This window comes from Lepisosteus oculatus, chromosome 2 (assembly GCF_040954835.1).
Source record: "Lepisosteus oculatus isolate fLepOcu1 chromosome 2, fLepOcu1.hap2, whole genome shotgun sequence".
NCBI classification, from domain to species: Eukaryota; Metazoa; Chordata; class Actinopteri; order Semionotiformes; family Lepisosteidae; genus Lepisosteus; species Lepisosteus oculatus.
Genome location: NC_090697.1, coordinates 61,627,727 through 61,652,503, shown reverse-complemented (window position 1 = coordinate 61,652,503; position 24,777 = coordinate 61,627,727). Strand labels below are relative to the sequence as shown.

Here is a 24,777-nt window from a genome sequence, read left to right as displayed (position 1 = left end):
GAAAGAACTGTTCGTTACATGTATAAAGTTTCACAATAATTCAGGGAGACACAAATACCACAAAAGTGGTTTTCATTTTTCAGAACCTTGAAAGACAGGTTGTAGATTTTGGAAAAATAACTCATTTCACTTTCCCCACATGCTGCAGCATCAGTTTTATTTTCCACAGTGTAAATCCTGCCCTTTTTCATAGAATGCTGTCTGTGACAAGTCCTCCTTCATGCAATGTTTTCAGTATAATAATATGTTGCATTCCTCACCTCTTTACAGGAGAACACTGAAATGCCCTCATATCTTGGACATATAATTCTGCACACTGACTGTCCCTGCTTGAACATGTAAGGGAAAAAATTGGATTTCAAGACACAAAGGCATCCAAACTAATACCTATGCAAAACTGCAGAATTAAAATCTAATATTGCTACTGAAAGTACAGTTTTCACACTTCACAGAGTGCCATGCACTGTGAACCCCATACCAGAGAATTGTACTGTTTCTTGACAGCTGACTTTAGTTTTCAGTGAAGAAGAGGGATTAGCATACAGACACCGCAGTGACAATCAGGAGAGAACAGGGATTTTGATTATGGTATTTCTGTATAGTTGCCATTATCTTCTGCAAATGTACTTTTAAACTGTGAAGTATTTTAACACATATTCCCTCAGCAGCCCATTTTGGCAAAAAAATCATAGTCATACATCATCCTCCACTCTCCTATTACTTCTCATACATAATATGAGTATGCACACCCACCTAACTGGAGTGCCTTAGAGAGATGGTTGTTTTGCCTTTGTTTCACTATTTTGCTGCTGCTGAAACTTTTTAAATACACTTTCCTGCTTTAAAAACACATGAGATATGTATAAAAACAGGAGTCATAAATAGTTAATTTTTGTACTTAGCATCAGAGCTTATGCCACCTAGCATATTTGGCTTGCGATAATCTAAACACAAGCCCGTCCAGAAGTGTCACATGAGTCATTCATCCTGAGCCATACCTTCCCAACTACATGAGGCAGGCCTCCCACTAGCATGCCTGAGATCACTGAGTAATTTATTTCATCACCTGCCAGAAGCTCATCGGGGTACAGCACAGAGAGCAATAACAAACAAAAATGCAATTAAAGTTACTAGGTGCAATGGCTTATGTGTAAAAGAACTTGTAAATTCCTGAGACTGTTTCAAGGAACTTGCAAAGTAGAAGTGAATAAAGTAAGCTTGATAAAATGTATTGTACTGGATACAAATATCAAGTCAAAAGTAACTAAACAGTAAGACTCTCTTTTCCTTTAAGTAATATTTTTGTCAAGTGTATAATACTTGGATATTCATACGGCACCAGAAATGCAATGCTATGCAATTAATTTGTTTCAATTGTATCCTGCTGTGTATTATGACTGTCTATTTTATTACTTTTATCTTTGGGAATAATCGAAACATTTGCATGTTGTATTAACTATCAACTAGTAAACATCTGGCAATGCTTTTTATTTTCCATTTGATGTGATAAGCTCCAGAGCAACTACAGATATCTTGCTGTTTGTTAGAAATGTCTTATTGACACATTGAGCTTGGGCACTGGCCACTTGCTGTCATGTTTCCTTTAAAAGCTTTTACTCATTAATTAAAGAATATACATGAAGTGTACACTGTTTGGGTTCATATTGTGAACAGTATTGAAAAAGAACTTTTATTCACTAATAGTGAATGACATTTATATTTTATTTGCATTTAGAAGAAATGTGACATCATGTGCTCCAAAAGTGCTTAATTGCATGTTAGAAGACAGCAAGAAAAGATTTTTCTCTTGCTCATTACTAACTGAGTGTGCACAGAATTCCAAAGCAAGGACAGTACTCTTCCTTCCCAGTATATGAAGGGAAATGCCAAAGGATTGGCCGGATTTACATATCACACAGAGTAAGTTGGAGCGCAGTGCTCTATATGGAACAACAGAGAAACAGAATCAAGTGAACTTGATAGGAGGATTCTCACTTTCTCATTTGTAGCCTTTCTGGTGTTCTGATAAATCAGGTTCACTGATATTATCACTTATCAATCAGTGGCTTAATGTTAACAATGTTAAATTAGGGCTACAGTTACAGAAAAAGATGCTTCCCATGTTACACAAAGCAATTTGACAACAAAAAATAATTGCTGGTTTTAAGCCTAGGGTAACAGATAAGATATGAAAGTAGTGTTCAAAGACCATGTGATGCTTTAAACAAATAGTTCTAGTCTGCTTCTGTGGATCACCTAAATATACTCCAAAAAGCTGTTGTTTTAGCTTCATCAACGTATTGAACTTAATTCTGTGTTTTTGTAGTAGTTAATGTTTAACTACAATATATCTGAAGCTGGAGTGCCACAATGGTATTGGATTATGTATACCGAAGGAATCTCTTGTATAATGCAGACAAATATACAGTATCTACATATGTTTTAAATAAGTTTCATAAGTTCTGAAATATAAAGAAATGACAGTCATTTACTATTGCCCAGATAAGACTTACAGTATGCAACTTTCTAACAGCAACAGAAGATTTTCATACATTTGTATCCTAAATCAGTGCTGTCAGACTACTGATAATTTTAAGGGGGGGGGGGGGGGTAGTTGAAAGACTAAAGTATTTATTTGCCTGTATTGGTGGGATTTTTCTGCAAAGATTCATTTGTTCCTTGTGATATAATGCTATCATGCTCTTTGCAATGACAGCAGTGTTTTTAAAACATGTCATTTTTTTAATGAAACCACCAGTGCATTATGAAAATTGAGCCCTTGCAGTAAAACTAATTTCTCTCCCTGACATGAGTGATGGGTTTGACCCCCCGATGTGCCCAGATGCTTTTCAGATTCTGCCAGAATGTTTTTGGATTCTGTTAAGTGTTCACCATTTTTCTTTTTTTGGGGGATGATAGGATTTTTGTTGTTTAGGAAGATTTTCATTCAGGCAATTCTTTATTGGTTCCAGTTTTGTGTTGAACCTATGCTATCCATTTCTTTAAAATAAATGGAATTAGAATGTAATTCTACATGACATTTATGATAATTGTGCATGTTAACCTGAATTTTAAATACAATTCTGACAAGGCTCAAATGGAGGAATGAGATTAATCATTATTTTTTTATATATATATATATTTAAAATAAAGAGAAGGTAGTCTTCATCTGTAAAAGGGTAAATGTTGATAATAATTCTTGATTGTTTCTCAGGCTCCGCCTTTGCTTGAAAATGTGGCACCTTTCTTAGTATTTACCCTGGTCTAAAACTCATAGCTCTTCGTCATTCTTATAAGATTACTACAGACGTCATGTCACTGTTCTCATTTAAATAAAAGTAAACTGTCTTCTGCAAAGTACATGTAAATGTCTAGGATTCCTAGAGTTATTTTTCAGCCAGAAAGCTGGCTGAAACTCAGGCAAGTTTTTGTTGAAAGCTTTGGCAGCACAAACAGTCAACATTAGAGCTTTTAGAACCTTTGATTATTTGACCTAGCATTAGAATGATTTTTGTATCTTTATTCATGTGGGTTGTTGCATAAGAATACAGTTTTGCATTTACCTATTTCATTTTGTTTATACCATTCTATATTATGTGTTTTTTATTACTGTTTTTTTAGAGTTCATTGTTTTGATTAGGAATTAATTAGTATTAAACTAAATACTATAAATATTGTTATATATTAAAACACATAATGGTGAAGGAAAAACTCACCATTACAAATTTCCTGGAGGATCATGCATAAATATTTTGAAACAGAAATTGTATAGAAAATATTTAATTTGGACCAACCAAAGGATTTGGATTTGTGCTTTGACACTACTGTATACATGTTGCCTTATCACCCAGCCAGCAGCCATATCACCCTGCAACTCACAACTGGTAACCCACTGAAGCTAAGCAGGTGTGAGCCTGGTCAGTACCTGGATGTAAGACCTCCTGGGAAAAACTAAGGTTGCTGCTGGAAGAGGTGTTAGTGGGGCCAGCAGGGGGCGCTACCCCTGCAGTCCATGTGGGTCCTAATACCCCAGTATAGTGACAGGGACACTATACTGTAAACAGGCGCCATCCTTCGGACGAGACGTACTGTAAAACCGAGGTCCTGACTCTCTGTGGTCATTAAAAATCCCAGGCCATTTCTTGAAAAGAGAAGGGGTGTTACCCCCAGCGTCCTGGCCACATTTCCCATTGGCCCTCACCAATCATGGCCTCCTAATAATCCCCATCTATGAATTGGCTACATTACTCTGCTCTCCTCCCCACTGATAGCTGATGTGTGGTGAGCATTCTGGCGCACTGTGGCTGCCGTCGCATCATCCAGGTGGATGCTGCACATTGGTGGTGGTGGAGGGGAGTCCCCATTACCTGTAAAGTGCTTTGAGTGGAATGTCCAGAAAAGCGCTATATAAGTGTAAGCAATTATTAATTATTATTATTGCCTTGCAATGTGTATTTACCATTGACCAAAATTGTTATAGTTTGATATATTACAAATAACACAATTGTCCATCCATTTTCTAATCTCTTTACCCAACAGAGGGTTGCGTGGGTGCCAGAAGAAAGCAACAGGCGCAAGGCAGGGTACACACTGGACGGGATACCAGTCCATCGCAGGGCACACACAGACACAAACACCAACCAGGGACAATTTTCCCAGAAGTCAGTTTGCCTACCAGTATATCTTTAGATTGGAAGGAAACCGTAGCACCCCTAGGAAACCCACTCAAACACAGAGAACTTACAAACACCACACAAATAGGATGCCAAGAATTGAACTCAGGGTCCCAGTGCTGTGAAACAGCAATGCTTACCACTGCAGCACTGTGCCACCATTGCCACGTAATCATTTTTCAAATGACCTTTTTTTATTCAAAACTATAATGGTCAAACTAGGAGGCTGATTGTCAGCAACAAAAATATACAGATGGAAATTTGCAGATTGCATAAGTATTCAGGCTCTTGGTGGAAGCTTTCAAAATAGGTCTCTGCCAGTATTGCTCACTGTGAAGGTAAATTTATGTCCACTCATCCTTGAATAATTATTCAATTTCTAACTAGTCTTCAAGTCTCACCATAGATTTTCTATCAGATTCAAGTCAGGACTTTGAAGGGGCCACTAAAGGAATCAACTATTCCTGTGTTGATTTTGCATTGTGCTTCATGCCACTGTTCTCTTGAAATCTGAATTTTCAACCCAGTATAAGACTTTTCTGATTTGAGCACATTTCCTTCCAGGATTCTGATGTACTTTATGCCTTTTATTTTACCCACAGTCCTTACAGTGCTTGAAAAACAAGTATCCTCATAAGATGACGCTGCCACCACCGTGCTTAATAGTTGAAATGATACTGATTGGGTGAAGTGCCGTATTGGACTTTGCAGTTAGACCAAAAAGTTCAATCATTGTATTGACTGAATACGAAATCTTCTATCATGTCTATTGTATTATTTACAATTTGCTTTGTTATAAACTCGAAAGACACTGACTGCCATTGCAGACATGGAACCTCTCAAATTATTCACTGTTAGCTTCTCAGTGGCATCCCATAACCAGTTCTTTCAGTTCAGAAGGTTGGCCTTGAATTAGTTAGTGCCTGAGTGGTATAACATATTCCACTTGTTAAATTTTAACTTTTCTGATAACTTTTACTGATCTGTGCTTCTATACCGCTTGCTCCATCATTTGTTTTTGAAACCTCCATTGTTGGTTTGTCATATCAGTATAAGTCGTGGCTTGAATATCTAACTGATGGAATTTAAAGAGACCATACTGGATATCCCTAGATACATGAAGAAGCAGTTGTTAATATGGTAAAAGTAAATTCATAAAACAAAAAACGAGTACAATTATTATGTGTTATGCCCCGACGAGCTCCAGCACCGCCGAATTAGCTCCACCAATTACCAATGACTCACTGGGGCCATCCTCTACGAGATCAGGCCGGGCCTATCAGGCCAATTAAGGAACTTTGCACTGTATTTAAGTCCTGAGGAATCATTCCTCAGGGCTCAGACATTAAGTCACTAACCCTGCTTTGAGTTTGTCTCAGTTTCAGGTTCTCAGAAGTATTTCTCAGTGTTTCTTAATCCTCAGTTTCCAGTTCCTCAGTCATCATTGCCACTAATCGTCTCTTCATCACCTCAGACCTCAGCCTCTGCTCTGCCTGCTCAGCTGCGCAGCTACTGCCTCAGCTGTTTCCTCAGTCTCAGCTCTGTTTGTCCTCTTCAGCGCTGACATAGAATAAATTATCTAGATTTTGCCGCATATCTTGGCTCATTGACTCTAATTTTCGCCGAGCCCATTTCAACACCTTGTCGGGCCCGGCGTAACATTATGATAAAAAGATGGAATTCTTGACCTTTTGTTACAACAACATCATCCTACTTTGGAACCTGCAACACTTCTGTTGTTAATTTATTTAGAATAGTGTTGTTTTATATATTACTGCTGATTTTGTTTTGTTTTTTCCTACCTGATACTTATTCCATATTAATTCCATGGATGTAGCCCACTGTACATGAAGGAGAGAGTTCAATGGGGTATTTAAATTTACAGCAGTTGACAAAGTTTGATTTAATGTTCAAATGAACTCATCTTGGAATCCACTCTAATCTATATTGAAAAGATATCACCCTATCACCTTAATCTAGAATGGACTCTATATCTTAACATTATATTATTACATGATATTATAAAATTGTCTACAATGTTGATGCTTAGTTTAACAGTTGTGTTGTAGAACTGCACTACAGGTGTACTGTTTCTGAGTGCACTGAGTGTACTGTTATAGTAAGAAATTGAAATTGTTTGTTCTTTCATCTATTCATCATGAAAGTGAAGGAATTTAAACTGGCATATTATATTAAATGAATTACGACCATGCTTTCTACCGGGTGGACTGGAAAACACCAATGTAGAAAAATAGTGAAAAAAGGTAGATTTGAGCTTGATTAAAGCCTGTTATAGCTCTGAGAGCTTAGTCAATGTCCTTGACTTTCTTTGCTTTATAAATTGTTTAATGGGCTGGTACCACATTTTAAATTCTAAACTCAAGAATTATCTCACAGTTTGCAGATATCAGGACATTGCAGTGGATGACACAGAATAAAATAGAGGAATACCACTTTAAAACTTTAAGATATAAGTCTTCAAAGTTAGTTACTTAATGTACTATATAGTATAAATTTGAAAAGCATGGTAGGCAGTGCTTTGTTGATGTGAAAATGCTTAACATAAAGTAGCATATTAACTTACAAAGTATCATATACTATTCTACTTTAAAAATCTCAAAATAAATACCTCAGAAAATATCAAAATAAATTGACATATCATTGCATTTACTACTCACAAATAAATGTAAATAGTACAAATAAATGTAGTAAAAAGGTACAGTAAATATAGCCGTAGAAGTAATAGTGGATGCTGCAGCTCTCAATACTACTCTGTTGTTGTTGTCTTCCGAAAAACAGTGGACTTGGCATATTAGCATCAGCCCATATTTGTGGAAAATGAGAAATAATTAAAGCTGGTGGCACTAGAAAGAAAGGAAGTTTTAGTTTTGTTGCACTAAAATATGGTGACTAAATGATTACACTTAAGGATTTCCAGTGTAAAGATTAATTGCATTTTTCAACACATTTTGTGGAGTACAAATTACTTTGATTAAGGATATAATAAAACTGAATGAATATTTTACAGAGCATTTCCTAATATAACTGAAAACTGCAGAGGATCTATGCTTTGTTCTTGCAGTGATGGGCAGTTGACTTGTAATAATTAGAAGTTCAGTCGTACAGAAAATGTGCTCATATAAAATTCATCTAAAGTCCACATCCACATTTGTATTAAACATTAAGCATTAACCCAAGAAATTCTACTCTTTCTTGTATAAGCCCATAAGTTTTGCATTTTCATTTAGTCTACATTTAGAACAAATGTATTTAAAGTAGTTAAATTCAATAACTATTATCCTGGGGGGCAAAGAACATTTGTTTGTGTCTTTATGTGTACAGTAGATGTTCAATTTGAAGAAAGTGTAACCCGTCTTGTTATAAATAAATAAAAAACCACAACAACAACAACAAAATTTAATTAAATTTTGGATGCACATTCACTTCACCAAAAGCAAAACTATTCTTGAATCTAGAACACTTAGTCAAAAAGAAAGGAAAGTGTTAAATCAAATGGACCATGAGGAGTGAAGCTGCTGAGCCCGTGAAACTGTTTTTCCAGTTTAAGGAGCATTTCGATTCTTCCCCAAAATATGTCCACCATAGTTTGCTCTGCTCTAATTCATCCATGTTGTTCGACAGCTCCAGATGGTGTGCTGCCTCCTAGGCTGTCATCTGCCACCCCAACCAGTCTTCAGGTTGTGTGGTCGGCACCAGTTCGCAACAACGCTCCAGGCCTGCCCAGATACCAACTCCAGATGAAGGCTGCTCATTCCACTGGTGACATTATACAGTAAGACTTTACATTTTGTAGTCTTAACATATCTGTAACTTAAATAACTATGCATGTCTTGTTTTTAAATAATTCATTTAAAAAGACTTTCTAAGCATTAGAGAAATAAAGCCACACATTTGAGATTGGCTGGTATAGCCCAAATGTTTACTCTCAATTTTGAAATAATTAGATCAGTGGTTAATTGGAAGATAGTATTTAGTAACTGTTTGATAAAATGAATACATTTACCAGCTAGATCTATTTTCATAAGTAATACTTAAAAATAAACGTTATGTCATACTTACACTATTCAATTTCTAATGGTTCTAAATTTGTTTATCAAAATGGAGTTTTTCAACTTTTGTGGTTAAATAAGTATTAATATGGGAGTTTCCATGATTTGTGCATACTACTGGAAGTGCATACTTCCATGCATTAATTAGAATTGTGCATGTATTTTTGAATTATTATTATTTTTTTGTATTAAGGCTTTCAGAATTACATACAATATGAAATCTAACTGGTATTTAATACAATTGACAATTGCATATACTGTAACCGGGTGAATATTTACAAAAAATCATTTTTGCTGTCTTTTTGGTAACTTCAAGTGGCTCCTTCATAGAAATCAGTGTTCTGTCTATATAAGCTTATAGAGGCAATCCACCACATATTCAATTCTCCACCTGCTCAGTGTGACTGGGGAAGCCATGTAAGCCTGCTACTGTATAAGGCAAATCACTCCAAGCCCAAACATATGAACAATTGGGCAGACCAAACACACAAGGGGATTGATTTATCCCTACTGTAAAATATCCTTTTATCATTACTTGTCCGTGCTCACTCTGTTTGGTTGCTTGTTGGAGAGGGCACCAGCTCTCCCCTCCCTAAGCCAGGACAGTATCTTCACATTCTCTGGAGACATTGAGCAGAATGTCAGGTCTTCCTCTCTTTCTGACTTTGAGCAGGGTTTTGGTGGATTGGTCCTGACAGCATCAACTTACTGTCCTTCCCCTTTAAAGGCACCAGGGTAGCAACCAATTGTCATCTCTCTTTGGTTGTATAGCTGTATGTTAAACACAATTACAACACCATTCAGGATTAATATGTGGGGTTGCAAACCTGTGATTGACAGGGGAGCCTAAATACAGGATCAGATGGAACAATGCATCAGTACACTTGGCCATATTTGGAAAGCCATTTCCTGAAGGAGTCCTGGGCCTACAAAGCTTTCCTACCAGCTTTGGTAGGAAAGTCAACGGGAGAGTCAGAAGCACTTCAAGACAGAACTGAGACCTGTGGAAGAAGGCAGTTTTGTGGGACACATTATGGCAGTTGGAGAGGACTGAGACACCAGATACTGGGAGCAGCAGAGGAAGCTGCATCTGGAACTAAGGAGGATGCTTGGCATTTTACTGTCTCTTTGCTGTAGTGTAAGGATGCACACCAGGACACTGACCAGAGCTGAGTTCAGAAAATAATGCTGCTGGACTTTTTTATTTCCTGGACTTTTCCTTGGGGACATTGCTTTTGATAAAAATGGTCCATGGGGTTTTTCAGAACAGTAAAACTGTTCTGTCAGTAAATGCTTCTGGTTGATGAGTAGCATTGTGTGTTCTGTGTGTTAGGTGGATGGAGTTAACTGTTGTGATCGACAGAAAATAAGAAACTTTAAAGTTACTTTTCCCTTATTTTGGTCTGTGCATGTACTAGTGGTTCTGGGAGAAAAGAATCTGCTGCAGAGGAATGAAGGGGCCTAGCACCCTTTAAAATGACTAGGTTGCATAGTCATACACCAAACAGGAATACGTCTTGTTTTTATTGGTCAGCTATCCCTGACACTACACATCTCTTCTGTTCACTTTCAGACATCATTTTTTTTAATCTAACATGACAGCTTGGGATTGTTTACATCTCTACTCTCAACCAAGGTGTCAAGGATCTATACACACAAATACTCAGAATAGCCAGAGTGAAGACCATGAGATTTTATTGCAGTCTTTTTCAAGGTTAACAAGTGGTAGTAGTAGCTGGACCAGTCTGCCCAGGCCAGTTAAAACAAAACTGAATAAAACTACAAAGTTAATCATGTATAAAGGGTTTCTGATCAAGTGAAGTAATATAGATTTGACAATTAACTGAAAATATTCTGCGACATTATTTCTTGCCAATGTAACCATGTTTGTTCACAGTAAATTGTTTCATAATGTTATGCTTTATGTGAAAGTGAAAGAGGTGTGAAAGCTAGAAGACTCACAGTCACAAGTAAGAAACAGGATACTAGGCTTTCCGAACTCCATTGCTGTTGTAATTAATATATTTACTTATATATTATATTTAAAAATAATGATACTACTATAGTACATTTGCTAACAGAAAGATAATATTAGGGTGGGTTTGTAAAAGGATATTATTATTGTAAATGGTAGGTGGATAGGTCGAAATAAAACAAATAAAATGTTACATATCTAATCTATCCAGAACCATTTTTGCAGACTGTTCTATAAAAAGTTATGCATCTTATATGTATTCATTACATGCATCTTGACAACAAAGTGCAATTTAATCAGAAATAGGAGAATTCTCATTCTGTTCTAATAAATAAATGACTAGGCCTATGTATTATATATCACCCTAGTTTCCAGGGATCCTTTTGAAATGTATTTCATTGTTCATTTGATTTATTTATCAAGTCTTATGGTACATTTGATTGTAAAATTAAAAAAAAAAACTATTGCAAATTAGATAAAAGAAGATTTCCAAAATTATCTTTGGAAGGGATATTCAAAAATAAATTTTTCCAACCACTTCAAATTGTATTAATTCAGACTTATTCTGCTATTGCTGTTATGGATTAAGTGGCAAATTTACACAATAAAACAAGGGTGGTAAACATTTTTTAGCTTGCTTTTTAAAATTGATTTTACAAAATAATAAAAAGCTTTTAATGTTTCATTTTTTTTACAAATATACAAGTTATGTGAGGCATTCAAGCAATATTTAGTTAAAGATAAGATGATTGACACCTAAATAACACATTTGCATTTGTCTTGCATGCTGGAGTTTTAATTTTCTGGTTTTACTGAAGATGCTTGTTTATTATTCTGATGCAGTGCATACAGAAAACTTGCATTACTGACAGAATGTAAACATTGTAAGGGAGTTATATTTCTTAAAAGTGGGTTATTGTTGAAAAATAATCTATAATGTATTGTCAGATCAACTTAGATACCAATTTAGTACCACTAATTTCAGTCTCAAAAATGCTATACAGTATGACCTTCCAGAGGGTTTGTATAGAAATGATCCTATTATGTTTGTACTGAACTTTCTGATAAAATGATTATCATTGTTAACTACCAGCGGACCTGTTGAACTGAAGTCATAAGGGCACAGCCCCCCCCCCCAAAAAAAAAAACATGATCCTTAGATCAATTAACTGCTGAAGAACCAGATACTGTATGTTTGATGCCCTCCTCTCATTGGTAACCATTTTTATGTTTCTAAATTTTTTATTTAGATAGCCTAATCTCCACCCTTTTTTGGAGTTGTGGAATAATGTTTTTAGTTTTTCTGTTTTTCTGTTATTAGATTAAATATTGTATTTTATTTTGCTATCTCGTTAAATGCTTTGATGGGGGTAGGTGCATTGGTTTGAGCACATGGACAGTAAGGTATACAGTAGAGTTTTGTGTAGCTGTTTTCACTCAGCTGTCAATTTTGTGAAAGTTACTCTTCAATTATTCAAGTTCCTTGGATTGTTAAATATGTTTTTGGTTTTTGAGTTATTGGGAAATCACCATTGTATTCTCATGGAGTTAATGAACATATTTTTTACATCTGCTTCACATGATAATTTGTGGTATTACAATAATTTGGGGTCTCTTGTTTCTTGTTCTCCACTATTATTGTTGTGTACAGTCGATCTTTCACTGTCATGCTTGTAAATGCTTCATTGTCTTTTAAAATAAATTATTTTGTCATGTTCATGTCTTTAATTCACCTCATTTAAACAGAAGTTTTACACCATGTGAAAGATGAAATTGCTTTATTTCAGGTGACTGACCAGTAATCTTCAGTTCTCTTGTCTTTCTCTTATGTAATTTTGTGGGAAAGATCAGATAAGTAGGTTTTATTTGTGTGATACTTGTCTCTAGCCTTTTAAGGAATAAATTGTATGTATTGTGTGCTAATGATTAGGGTTTTGTATTTATGTATAAAGACATAATGGCTAAGAATTTGCAGTGAGCTGTTCTCCAGGGTATACAGTATATACTACTTAGCCAAGCAAAAGAAAAAGTAAAAGCATAATTTCCAGACATGATACTATCTAAGGTTTAAACCCTGGAGTTAAATGTGTGATATATGAAATACGTGCTATATATGAAGTTAAATTTGGGGTTCCTGCAATGCAATTTAAATGAAGGTGTATTACACTTGGTAGGCATAAATGAAAGTCAAGAAGTAGTTAGTAAAAGATTCTAATGAAACAGTTTATGGGTGGTGTGGCACAGTAAATTTAAGAGTCAATAGCAACAAGCAAAGCAGAGTTTGTATGTACAGTAGGTACATACTAGCTAGTATGTTAAAGTACTACAGTACCTTGCTATCACCCTCTGCTGTGTGATCAGTTACAATGAAAAAACCTACAGAGCAAAGTTGGATACCCACTTATCTTGTTAACAGTTCAATACTAAGCATTGCTGCTGTTTATCCAAACGGGGGCTGAATCAAAATAAAATATTTTTGCTTAATTAATTTATTAACTTGATAATCAAAATATTTAGACAATATTGCAAGTTCTTTAAAATAGATTATTCCTGTGATTTTTTTTTCCAGACTTTTTGACAATGCAACGACTTCCTTCAGCTACATAACTGAGGGCCTGGAGCCATATACAGCTTACGACTTGAGATTGATCATCTCAAATGCACATGGAAATGGGATCAGTGAATGGATCAGAATGGTGACAGCAGAGGACAGTAAGTAGCCCCTTGTGTTACCCCGATTACTGAAGGGGAGTATATTTGTTAAAGTGGGTTTGGATAACTGACACATTGCAATAGATACATTTAAAGATATCTTTAATTTAGAGATATCTGAGTTGGGGTTATCGAGGGTGCTCCATGTTAAGTATATAGTGAAAAAAAACTGGTTGTAATGTTCTAAAGTTTATTCCAGTTGTAATTATTTTTTATGTTTTTGCATTGTCTGTACATTTGTGTAATAAATGTTTTATTCCCTCCCTGTTTCAACACCACCAAAATATTTACAGAAAATTAAAGAAGCTACCTTGGCATTTTAAACAATTATAAATTGCTTGTAAGGTTAGTGTGAGGACTAACATTATTATTAGAATATGTTAATCTTTAGTTTGAATCATTTTACTCAATATCTAATGTATTACAACAGCTTGGTATTTTTATACAGTATTCTTCAGCAAAGGCAATTGTACAGGCAAACATCTTTTTAACATCATATTGTTGAAATGCGTGTAAATAGAAAGTTTGTTTAGATTGTTAGATTATTAGAAAGTTTTTAAATAACTTGGGTAGAGTTTGCTGAGATTGCTTAAATATGAAGTGATTTTTGTTCTTTGATTGGAGATGTTTAAGGAGAGAAAACAGGAAAACTGTTCCAAAGGGTTCACAGAAACCTTTCAAATCCTATGTACCTACAGTATGTAGAAGAGGAAATTGTGGTTATCTCTCCTGTGCTTTGCTCAGATTTACTAACTGTGTTAGGGATCTATCAACTAACTATGCTATCAAATGGGATTTTTAACACTCTGATGAACCAAGTCTCAAATATCCCTGAGAATCGTGCGAGCAACAATGTTTATATTATAAGCTCTGCTTAGAATTGAAGAGTGCTTATGTGAGATTTTCTTAAGGACATGGAGTCCCATTTTCCATGGTCAAATGTGAACTCCTATTTTACCTCTGAAATACCAGTGCAATGTGGTCTTTGATGCAAAGTGTGACATATCTGGTAGCGGAACCCTTGGTGCATGGTCTCCTTCAGGCAAAAAAGTGCTTAATCAGTAATATGATGTTTAATTGAAATTAAATGTATTGCTTTTAAATAACTGAGTTACAGAAACATGTTTTCAATTAGAATAAAAAAACAATTACGTTAATGCCAATATTTTTCAATGACTTATTTTTTTTCTCATTAATAGATGTTACATATGAACATAAGATAAGTTAAAAATCAGAGGAGGCTATTCTATCCATTTATTCCTTTTGGTTGCTAGAAGCTAATCGATACAAATATCTCATCCAAGAAGGATGAAATCTTTTCTTTACTTTGTTTCATAAGGCAGTCAAGGTATCACCACCAGCAACAGGGACAATGCTTTGTGTACAGTAAAAGTGATTACTGAACACTCTTTTAAAAGAACATCCGTGTATTTTCCTCTAATTTCCTCTGGGTTGTGTCTCACTGTTGAAACATGTTTTTTATTTCCATTTCTCTCTGTGGCTTAGTTGCTGTAAATACATTCCTGTAGTATCTCAATATGTAAACAGCTTAACAAGAGTAATTCACTCTCTGCAGAGGACTTGAAAATTGAGACTGACCCATTGCTTATATTGTATCTTGCTAGCATTTTCCTTTGTCCTCAGAATTATGAATCAACTTGTTCCATTAGACCTCCCTTGTCCTGGCTGTCTACTATAAGAAACTGGGCAAGAGAGACAAACAATCCCACTCTCAGGAGATCATCACGTGAGCTAGAACTTCAGATCTGATTGAATGTCAGGATGATCATGGGGGCTACTTGAAGACCATACATGCAAATGGATATGTGAGGTGGTGCAATGTCTTCACTTCCTCTCTTTTTTCCATCTATCTGTTCCAGGCCTGATCTCCACCTCCACTCACCTTATGCATCACCTCTCATTGTGTTGTAACTGGTGCAAATAGTGTGTCACTCAACGTGTTATGATCTCCATCCATCGTGCCAATTATTTTATGGTAGCAGGAAGACCATATAAAGAAAGAGAAGCAGATATGAAGGAGAAAAGAAAAAACACAATACTATACAAATGCACTGGCCTTTAGGCGTATAATTCAAGTAAACATACTATACTGTATGTCCTGAGCCACCGTCCTACTCCCACTTATGTCACTCTGGCACTTACTGTGTACATAAGGTTGTACGATATTTTAAATACTATTAGTATACTATTAGTTTTATGTCCAGCATGATATTAATACTCTTGCTAATATTTACCAGAATTTTAAAAAATACTGGTGAAATTGCTAGATTTATTGTAGTGGTGAAAGAGCAGATTTGACAAACTTATCAACAGGGAGAGCCTTTAGTTAAAATCCCGGGGGAGCCAAACTGCCTTTGTGCAGAGAGATTCCATTAATGCTGAACACTAAACCTTGCTGAGATAGGTAGGCCTGGTGTCAAAATGCCTGTTAGTACAAGAATGTTCTCTTAAGCAAGACAAGAAAAAGCTCCTCATGCTGAACATACAGTATAAGAAAGAAGTTTATACCCCTGTTAGCAGCCTGTGAAAAAGAAAGAGGTGTACATAAAGACAATTGCTACAGTTATAAATATTTTAATAAAGACATTGCTATTCTACTATATTTTCTTTTTGCTATTTCACCCTTTCTGCTATTGTATAAAACTCCTGTACTTAAGATAATATTTGCTATTTCAGACAGTTATTATTGTCTCACAGTAAGCCACAGTATTCTCACAGTATTCGGAAATGCTGCCTGCTTTCCAATTCTAATGATCTGTTATTCACCAAGAATCAAAATTTATATCTATTTTGAAATCTGCATTGTTTACAAAAGGAAATGTGAATACTCCAAGGAGAATATGTCTATTTATTAAGCTATGAATGTGTTTTTAATGTCTACTTATGTAGGAAAATGCATACCAATTGCACTAACTAGGATAAGCATAAAAATGTCTACATCAACAGACGCTGCAGCATAGAAGTGTATATCTTGTAGGTGACCTACATCATGTCATTGTGGTCTAATTACTATAATAGAATCATATTAGAGTTCATAACAGAGACTCTTTGGTAAGTTATAAATTAATTATACTTGAGTCTATTATCACATATATTATAATTATGCTGCTACTATTTGCATACATTTCAAATGCTCTGTATTATTGCCTATCACCTATTCATTATTATGCAGAAAGTCTCCCTACTCTTCTTTGGAATACTGAATTATTGCCCAGTAGCACCTGAAAACTTTTATTTCACAAAGTTTTTCAATGTCTAAATGTTTAAATGTCTTAAGGTATACATGGCCCAAGTCTATAAAGGACAATGACAGTGTAGCTGCTATCATAAATTGCTAAAATTCTGAAACTGCACCAACTCAGTTTATGTGTGCCATTATTTAAAATGTGTGCGGAAATGCTTTAAGGTGTTTTATTTGAGACCATATATTTATATTGACAAGAGAACTTTATAATTAAACAGCATTGCTCTATGTGCCAGACACACTTGGTACCCAGCTGCACTATTTTCTAGGTCTTCATCTCACAGAACTACCCATTTTGTTTAATTTCTTACAATCTTCATTTACTGTCCCTACAGCATGTCTGGCAGGATCTGCATAAAAACTGGTGAAGCCACATTACTTCAAAGATTTTTAGATTCTCACTGTCAGTGCTGAAATATATTCATAAATGTAAAGAAAAAAGATATATTAAAAGTTTAACTGTAAATAAGTTCTCATTTGACAATAATTTAATCACACAACAAAAAAGTAGCACTAACACTGAATGGTACTTCTGAATATTAATTAAACTTGTTGCATCAAACATGCAAAGTAGCTTTGGTGAAAAATATTAAGAAGTACTTAAATTATTCACTGAATTTAGATTTGAGTAAAGTTTTTTTTTATTCTTTCAGTAAAGTATGTGGTAAAGGATTTATGTATATGAATCTTGCAACACATTATACAATTGTTCTGGGTTGTAGTAATTTATTCTTTGGATAGAGGCAAAATGATATGTGTCAATTTGTTTTATAATTTTTAACAATGGTGTACTAGATGAACATATAATTATGTACTCGTAGGACTGAGTGACAAATGCAGTGCAGAGTATAAATTCCTATCTAAATATAAGCATTTGAATTTAAATAAATGCAAAATTTATGACCATTTATGAGGATTGAGATAGAGTTGTCTGGAAAAGATTTGCATTGAAATGATTTGGGTTTGTGAGAGAATGTTGTTTCTCCAAGACCTTTAGACCTTTTTTGTCCTTCAATATTTCCTCATCCATAAGTACCAGAAGACAGTTTATTTTCTCTATGAGTTAGAATATAATTGAATAAATGGCGGGTGAAGAATCAGAAAAGGTGTTTTGGAGAGGCAGTGGGTTTCTACTGCAAATAAAAGCTTTCACATTTCATAGCCCATCACTATGAAATAGTACTTTGTAAACCAGTACTAAATTAACAATGGAAGCAATAGTGGGATATTTTTCAAGATAATGTTACAGTGTATAGGGTAAAGAGAGTGTAAAGGACATACAAGGTTAAAATGAAGAATCATGTAATATGCGTGTCCTTTTTTTTTCTTTTTTTTTACAATTCTTGTTCCACTTTTTTTAGCTGTGGAATAAAAATTAAAAGCTTAACTGTACTAACAGCAACAGATACTGTACATTTTCCCTCATTGTACTTCAGATCTCATGCATTCCCCATTTTATCACTGTTTTTATAAAGTTACACTGCATTTTGAATCTTTCTAAATTTTTCAATTCAAAGTAATTTCCAGGTATTTACCAAGTCATTTTTGCAAACTGATTTAAAGCCAAAGACATGCTGTTTACTGAGGAAGAATAGAGTGTCTTAAAATGAAAGTACAAGAGAATGGTAATGTACAGCAGTGGCTTCTATTAGTAATTGAAATGAATTAATGAATGTAATGTCATATTAGCATGAGGATTTTCAATAGCAGCTTATATTTTCTCTCCCGTCACCTTGCTAAGACCAACAAATCCTGTAAGTACATCTTCACATGAGTTTAGGTATTCAGCAGCACCTCTGGCTCTTCTCTTTTATCATTCCATTAAAATTTTATGCCTATCATTTTAATGTGATTTTATTCACAAATTCTTCATTCTAAGCTTTTATAGTTGCCACAGTGAATATAAACTTTGTAATGCAGAAAAGTGTCTTTTATTGTAGAAGAATTGCTGTTTACATATCGTTGCATGTCCTGAGTGTATTGAAGACATCCGTATGCTGTGTTTATTTTGTGCCACAGCTCAGCTCTCAGTTTTAGACTAGCCAAACTCCAGGATGTCTAAGCACAGCACTGGCTCCTCCTTCTGACTTGAAAATGTTTACATGCATGTTTACAATTTAAACAGAAGCATGAAACATAAAAAAATGTTCATCTAAAAACAACCAGAAACAGTCAAATATTTATTTATTTTTCTTCAAGTCCCAGAATAATTTCCAAACCTGAATCTGCATTGAGAAAAACTACAAAGTCCCGAGCAGTAGGCAGGTGTGTATAGTGCTACTGACTTATGTTGATGCTCTGCCTGAAAGCATGGCTGTGGAAAATGAGGAGCGGGACACAGCAGATGATTCTTCCAGTGAGAAGCATATGTATCTGTCTAACGTATCTCCAATTCTTTGGACTATTGAACAAATTGAATTGCATCAAACCAAACACTCATACCTCTCTGGGTCCAAAGACAATATCAGCCATGAAACTCGCTAAAGAGTGGGTAACACACACTCTGACTTCCTCTGCTCCAAATGTGAAAAAACAATGAAGGGTGCTCAGCAAACAGGTGGTGGAATATGCTTGAACCATTTCATATTTATTGTTGATGTTCAATCGGAACAAATTTTTACCATACCAGAGTTTTTTCCATACAGAATACCAAGAGGAAAACCCATTAATGGTTTTGAACACAAAGTTTTTTGTCAGGAATTTAATAGGATTAATTTTAAAAAATGTTGCATTCCAATGTTGCATGCTCAAACAGCACATTTCCTCTAAAATGAGAAAAAAATTGTTTGGGAAATTATTATAGTGTGCTTCTAAACTCTGTCTAATGAGACATGCTGCTAGTTCAAACAAAAAAGTGTCTTTATTGTGTTACAAATCTGTTTGTACCTTTTTTAACTCTAAATGTTATTTCAGAAAAATAACAAAAGATTTAATCTGTAAAATAAAATTATATATTTTTAAAAATATGGTTACCCGTTAGCTATATGCAGTATGTAACACTTGTACTGTAGCTCTGCACTGCCAGCATTTGATCACTTGCGGGTCCAGCATAAAGCACCATTCTACAGGCAGCAGTGAACTCCTCTGTGCTGTAGGACTGGGTCCTAGGTTTTAAGTGGTTTATATCACATTTGTAACAGTGAGCCCTGTTGCATATACAGTATTGGCCAGTGGGGGATCGTAATCAGATTCTGAAACCCTATGGGCCCAAAAGCAGGTCAACAAGAGTGGAATCAATCAATAATAGAGTAGACCTAATAGCATATAACAATAATAATTCCTAACAGCTACTTAGAGCTTTTCTGGACACTCCACTCAAAGTACTTTACAGGAAATGGGAACTCCCCTCCACCACCACCAATGTGCAGCACCCAACTGGATGATTTAACGGCAGTCATAGTGTGCCAGTATGTTCACCACACATCAGCTATTAGCAGTGCGGAGAGCAGAGTAATGAAGCCAATTTATAGATGGAGATTATTAGGAGGCCAGGATTTGAAAAGGCCAATGTGAAATTTGGCCAGGACGCTGGGGGTAACACCCCTTCTCTTTTCAAGAAATGGCCTGGGATTTTTAATGACCACAGAGAGTCAGTTTTTAAGTTTAATTCGAATGACAACAGTGTTATGACTACTGTGGAACATATATGAGAACCCATACTGTATAAGCTGTGTAAACAATGTCCTTGTCATAATCTACTTATATGATTTAGTCCACTTGCAAGAATCACATCTTTCCTTTGACTCTTATTTGCAGTTGATTCTTATATACCATTGATTATTAGAACTAGGCTGCCAAAGAAATCAAATATTAAATCATTCGTTATGTTTTAAAGAATTGACACTATTTGAATTGAAAAATGATTAATTTACCATAATTAAATTCATTTGATTGTAAATATGTTTGACATTGTACAAGATCATATCACAATTATTACAATATTATTTTCCAATTCTTTAATCAGATTCCTTTTTATGAATCTGATACTGTACAAACAGACACTCTGAGAATTTAGGGGATCAGAAAGTATTTCACATTTTTAAAAGACTGAGTTCTGCCTTTCCCAATGTTGACCTCCCTTTCCTTGCCAGCCATTGAACAGATAAACATGGCAGTAAGTCTGTCTTTGGACTTTTTTCTACCTTTTTATTGTCAGATTTAAAACTCACTTTCATCTGAGTTCCAAATGTCTTCTTCAAAGTTACATCTCATGATGATCTACTCATTTTATAACCAATCATGACATGAGTGAATGTCTGTGTCTTCAACTTCTTCCATGCATTTTGTTAAAAACAATCCCCTGTGATTTGTATTTGAAATCAAACCAGCCAGTGCTGGTATTGAAGATGTTCATGACCACAGACACTACCAGTTTTTCTATTTTCTACATCACCAACTGTACGCTTAGGGAGATGTTTATTTCTCTGTCTTTTTTGATCCACTTAATACGTGCAATTCTCAACCACAGCTGCATAGGCTTCCAAAACCCAAAGTGAGGAATCATAAATTAATAAATTTTAGGTATTAAATCCTTTACATCTCATTTAAAAATATAAAATAATATATATTTATTTACTAAAATGTAAATAATCCTAGTCCTGATTGGTCAATATTACCACTTTATGATGGAGAAAACTGCATTTAGTGAGGTGTGCTATTCATAATAATAAGAGTTAAAGATTAAGTTGGAAGTTGTGAAATCGGAGTAGAAAATAAAAACAATAAGGAAATACAGCTTGCAGGGTTCTGTGGTAACATATAGTTGTTTGGACATTTGTCTAACTCATTTCTCAAACTTCATTTTTGAACCCTTTAAGAACTAAGTTTATACAATTGGAAGTTTCATTTCACACCTCTCTGCACCCATTGTGACTTCACACCTCTTGATTGGCCTCTCTTTCTGTCCCCTGCTCCCGCCTCTCACTCCTCCTCCCTCCCAACCTTTGTTCTCCCGCTACTTTACCTTTGCCTACTGCCCTGTCTCTCTCACACCTGAAGAAGGCTCCACGGCCGAAACGTTGTGTTCTCTTTCTTCTTTTTTTCAGCATGGAATAAACCTATTACTTGTTCCTTTTCAGCCTACGCATGCTGACTCAGTTACCCACCTAAGTTTAAATAATGCAAGTATACAATTTAGGAAGAACTGCAGAATGTAAAGGTGTGCTTTAATGAAGTTCTAGATCATAGGTTGTGTTGCCAATAGATGATTGAGTGCCGATTTCTGACAGTATTTAGGCCCTCAAAGAATGCATGGATTAAGCTTAGAGCAGAAAGGAAAGACAATTTCAGGCAGCCAAAATGGGGCAAAACATCTTCCTTTATAGCAAACCTCAAAAGGAAAGAGTCAGTAAACAGGTTCACATCTTTTTTGGGGGGGTTATACAAATGAGATGATATTAAGAACACATGCTACAGAATGTAATTGTTTATCTTATACAGTAGGTATAGTAGTTTAAAAATACTTACATATTTAGTTTAGATATATACAGTATACTGTAGGTTCAACGAAACATTGGGATTCAGTCATTCAGCAGCTTTAATAATTTATTAATTACAGCGCTGGAGCTCTGGGCTCAGTTTCTGGGGAGCTATCTGTGTAGAGTTTAATGTTCACCCCGTATTTGCTTGGGTTTCCTCAAGGTGCTCTGGTTTCCTCCCACAGTCCAAAAATGTACTGGTATAGTTGGTTAGTTGGCTTCTGGGAAAGAACCTAACCCTGGTGTGAGAGTGTGTGTGCTCGTGTCTGTGTGTGGTTATTAGGATAACAATGGCTGGTAGTAACTGTGCTGATGATCGGGCAGAAGAGAGAAGATCTCAGAAGGAATGAGTTTCAGTGAGAGTAAGAGCTACAGCAAGAAAGAGAGAGATCCACTGGTGGGATGTCTGATGATTCAGGGGATAGAATAACAGAGGCCTTTAAGATGATGATTATGAGTCAGTGGTACAAGTGGACCAGGAGGAAGGTGGACAAAAAGAGTTGAACACTGAATAGGAACCGGCCACTTGGAAATCCTTAGGCAGATGGGAGGATTGATTCAGCTGAGAGCTGAGTGAACCATGAGTGGGGCATAAAAGCAGAGTGCATAATAAACAGGATAACAATCTGTTTCTTTGGGTTCCCTCACCAGACTGGGAGACTGTGGGTGTAATGGAGGGATGCCTGATTAGGGCATTGTGCCAGCTGCAGGAGCACAAAAGGCAGAGACAGCAAAACCACAGTTGAGAAACTATGCTACCATATTTCAACAAAAATTTGATAGTAATGATTAATTTTAAGATAGAGCAAACAGTCTGCAAATATAAATAGAGTGTTAATAACCTTACATATTCAATCTTAGATTGCATGGTTTGTTTATAGTTTAAGTTTTTCAGTTTAGAGTTCACCCTTTTCAGTGCAAGAGAGCTTGAAAAAATAGTCTGTATGTCGAAATGTAGTTCTAAAAATAAGCCTTTTCCCTGTCTTTTGACTTCTTTTATTACTGTGCTAACTAAATTCATATAAATCTGATTTAAAGGCTCAGCGGGCTGCACTCTTGTTTTCCCTTACATTTTTTGCAATTTATACTTCTTGAAGTGGCTTTCTAAGTATTCTAGAATGTCCTGAAATTACAATTGTTACTGATGGCTGATTGAGGCCGACGTGTGTTATTGCACTGTGTTCTTGCTTGTACCCCGAGAGCAGTAAGGCATCAATAAAATAAAAAGCACCTGCATCTTAAATGAAATTTCAATTGAAAAACTTAACAGCCCTTCAAATTGCAGTTTTTAACACAGACCAGTAAAGCTTAAATAACACTTCGCCTCTATAGGCCATGGGGGGGGTGGGAGGGGTGGTAGAGGGGGTGGGGGCATTGGGGATTTCACATTCAAGGTGACTTGATTGTCTCGTGTGGTAAAATTATTTACAATTAAGGAATTTCTCAAGAGAGCAGCATTGAATTTGCTGTTTGACACCTATGCAGGCATGTGGTTGGGCTTTTTCAGTATTCATGGAAGCTCCTGAACCTTTGTGGTAATTGAATCAGTTAGAGTGCTGAGTGGAGCAAGCATAAAAACCTGTTAACCTAAAGGTCAGATCTGTGCATTGTTTATTTATCAGAAGGTTGAAAGAGCTAAATCGGCAGCTACTGTCACAGAGGCAGTAAAAAATTACCCATAACAATAACAGGGAGTAGATAAATGAAAAACTCTGGGTTAGAATTATAAACAGAAGAAGCTGAAATGTGTAATTTAAAACTCTGTTGGGGACAGAAACAAGCATTTAGAAATATTGTCTATACAGATCCTGGAAATCATTCATATGCAAAATGTATTTATAGGATTTCAATTTACTTTTTGTGGGAGACTAATGTAATTAAAATGCCAGCAATAAGGTGCATTAAATTGGAAATAGCATTGATTATATTATTAGGTACTATTGCATTTGTGTAACCTGAGCTCTGAAGGTTATGAGGCTGGGGAGGCCAGAGGCTCTGTGCATGCACATTACTGCATTGTGGACTGGGATTCCAACTGATGCTACCACCCTGGTGTGTTTACCTGGCACAGAAGCTGAAAAATACATAGAAAAGATCTTGCACACTTTTGAAACTCAGTCCTGATGGATTATATCAAATATCTTTCAACAGAAATCCTACTAGGGTTCATTTCACAAGAAAAATAATGCATTCCTAAAGGAGTCCTACTGGATATTTGTAGAAGTCAAAAATTATTTTAAACTTAGAAGTCTGCAGGATGCTATATACAGTAAATTCTGTCCATACCAGGAATCATACTGAGGCTGATCTGGGCTCTGTTCTTTCTTTAATACATTTATTATAGAACATACATATGTATTCTGACTAAAGATGGAATAAAGGCACTTCTGTCTGCTGATACTGGTGTCAAAAGGGTATTATCTTTTAACAGGATCTATTTTTTTTTCTTTCATCTGACTAAAAAGCACTGGTACATGTATAACCACTGCTACTATTTATGATTAGATTTAAAGAAAACAAAACATATTTTGCTGGCTGAAGCTTTTTAATTTTTGTATTGCAATTTTACCAAATGAACATGTAATGGTGTACATTATACAGTATA

The 24,777-nt window shown here is 35.5% G+C and overlaps 1 protein-coding gene across 2 annotated transcripts in view; it reads left to right on the top strand.

Moving 5' to 3' along the window:
- ush2a (Usher syndrome 2A (autosomal recessive, mild)) overlaps window positions 1-24,777 on the top strand; it is a 409,409-nt gene that overhangs the window by 220,143 nt on the left and 164,489 nt on the right. For both annotated transcript variants that reach the window (XM_015346259.2, XM_069180084.1), the window contains exons 38-39: window positions 8,316-8,466; window positions 13,288-13,430. In XM_015346259.2, coding sequence (XP_015201745.2) covers window positions 8,316-8,466; window positions 13,288-13,430 — 294 coding nt within the window. The remainder of the gene's footprint in view (window positions 1-8,315; window positions 8,467-13,287; window positions 13,431-24,777) is intronic.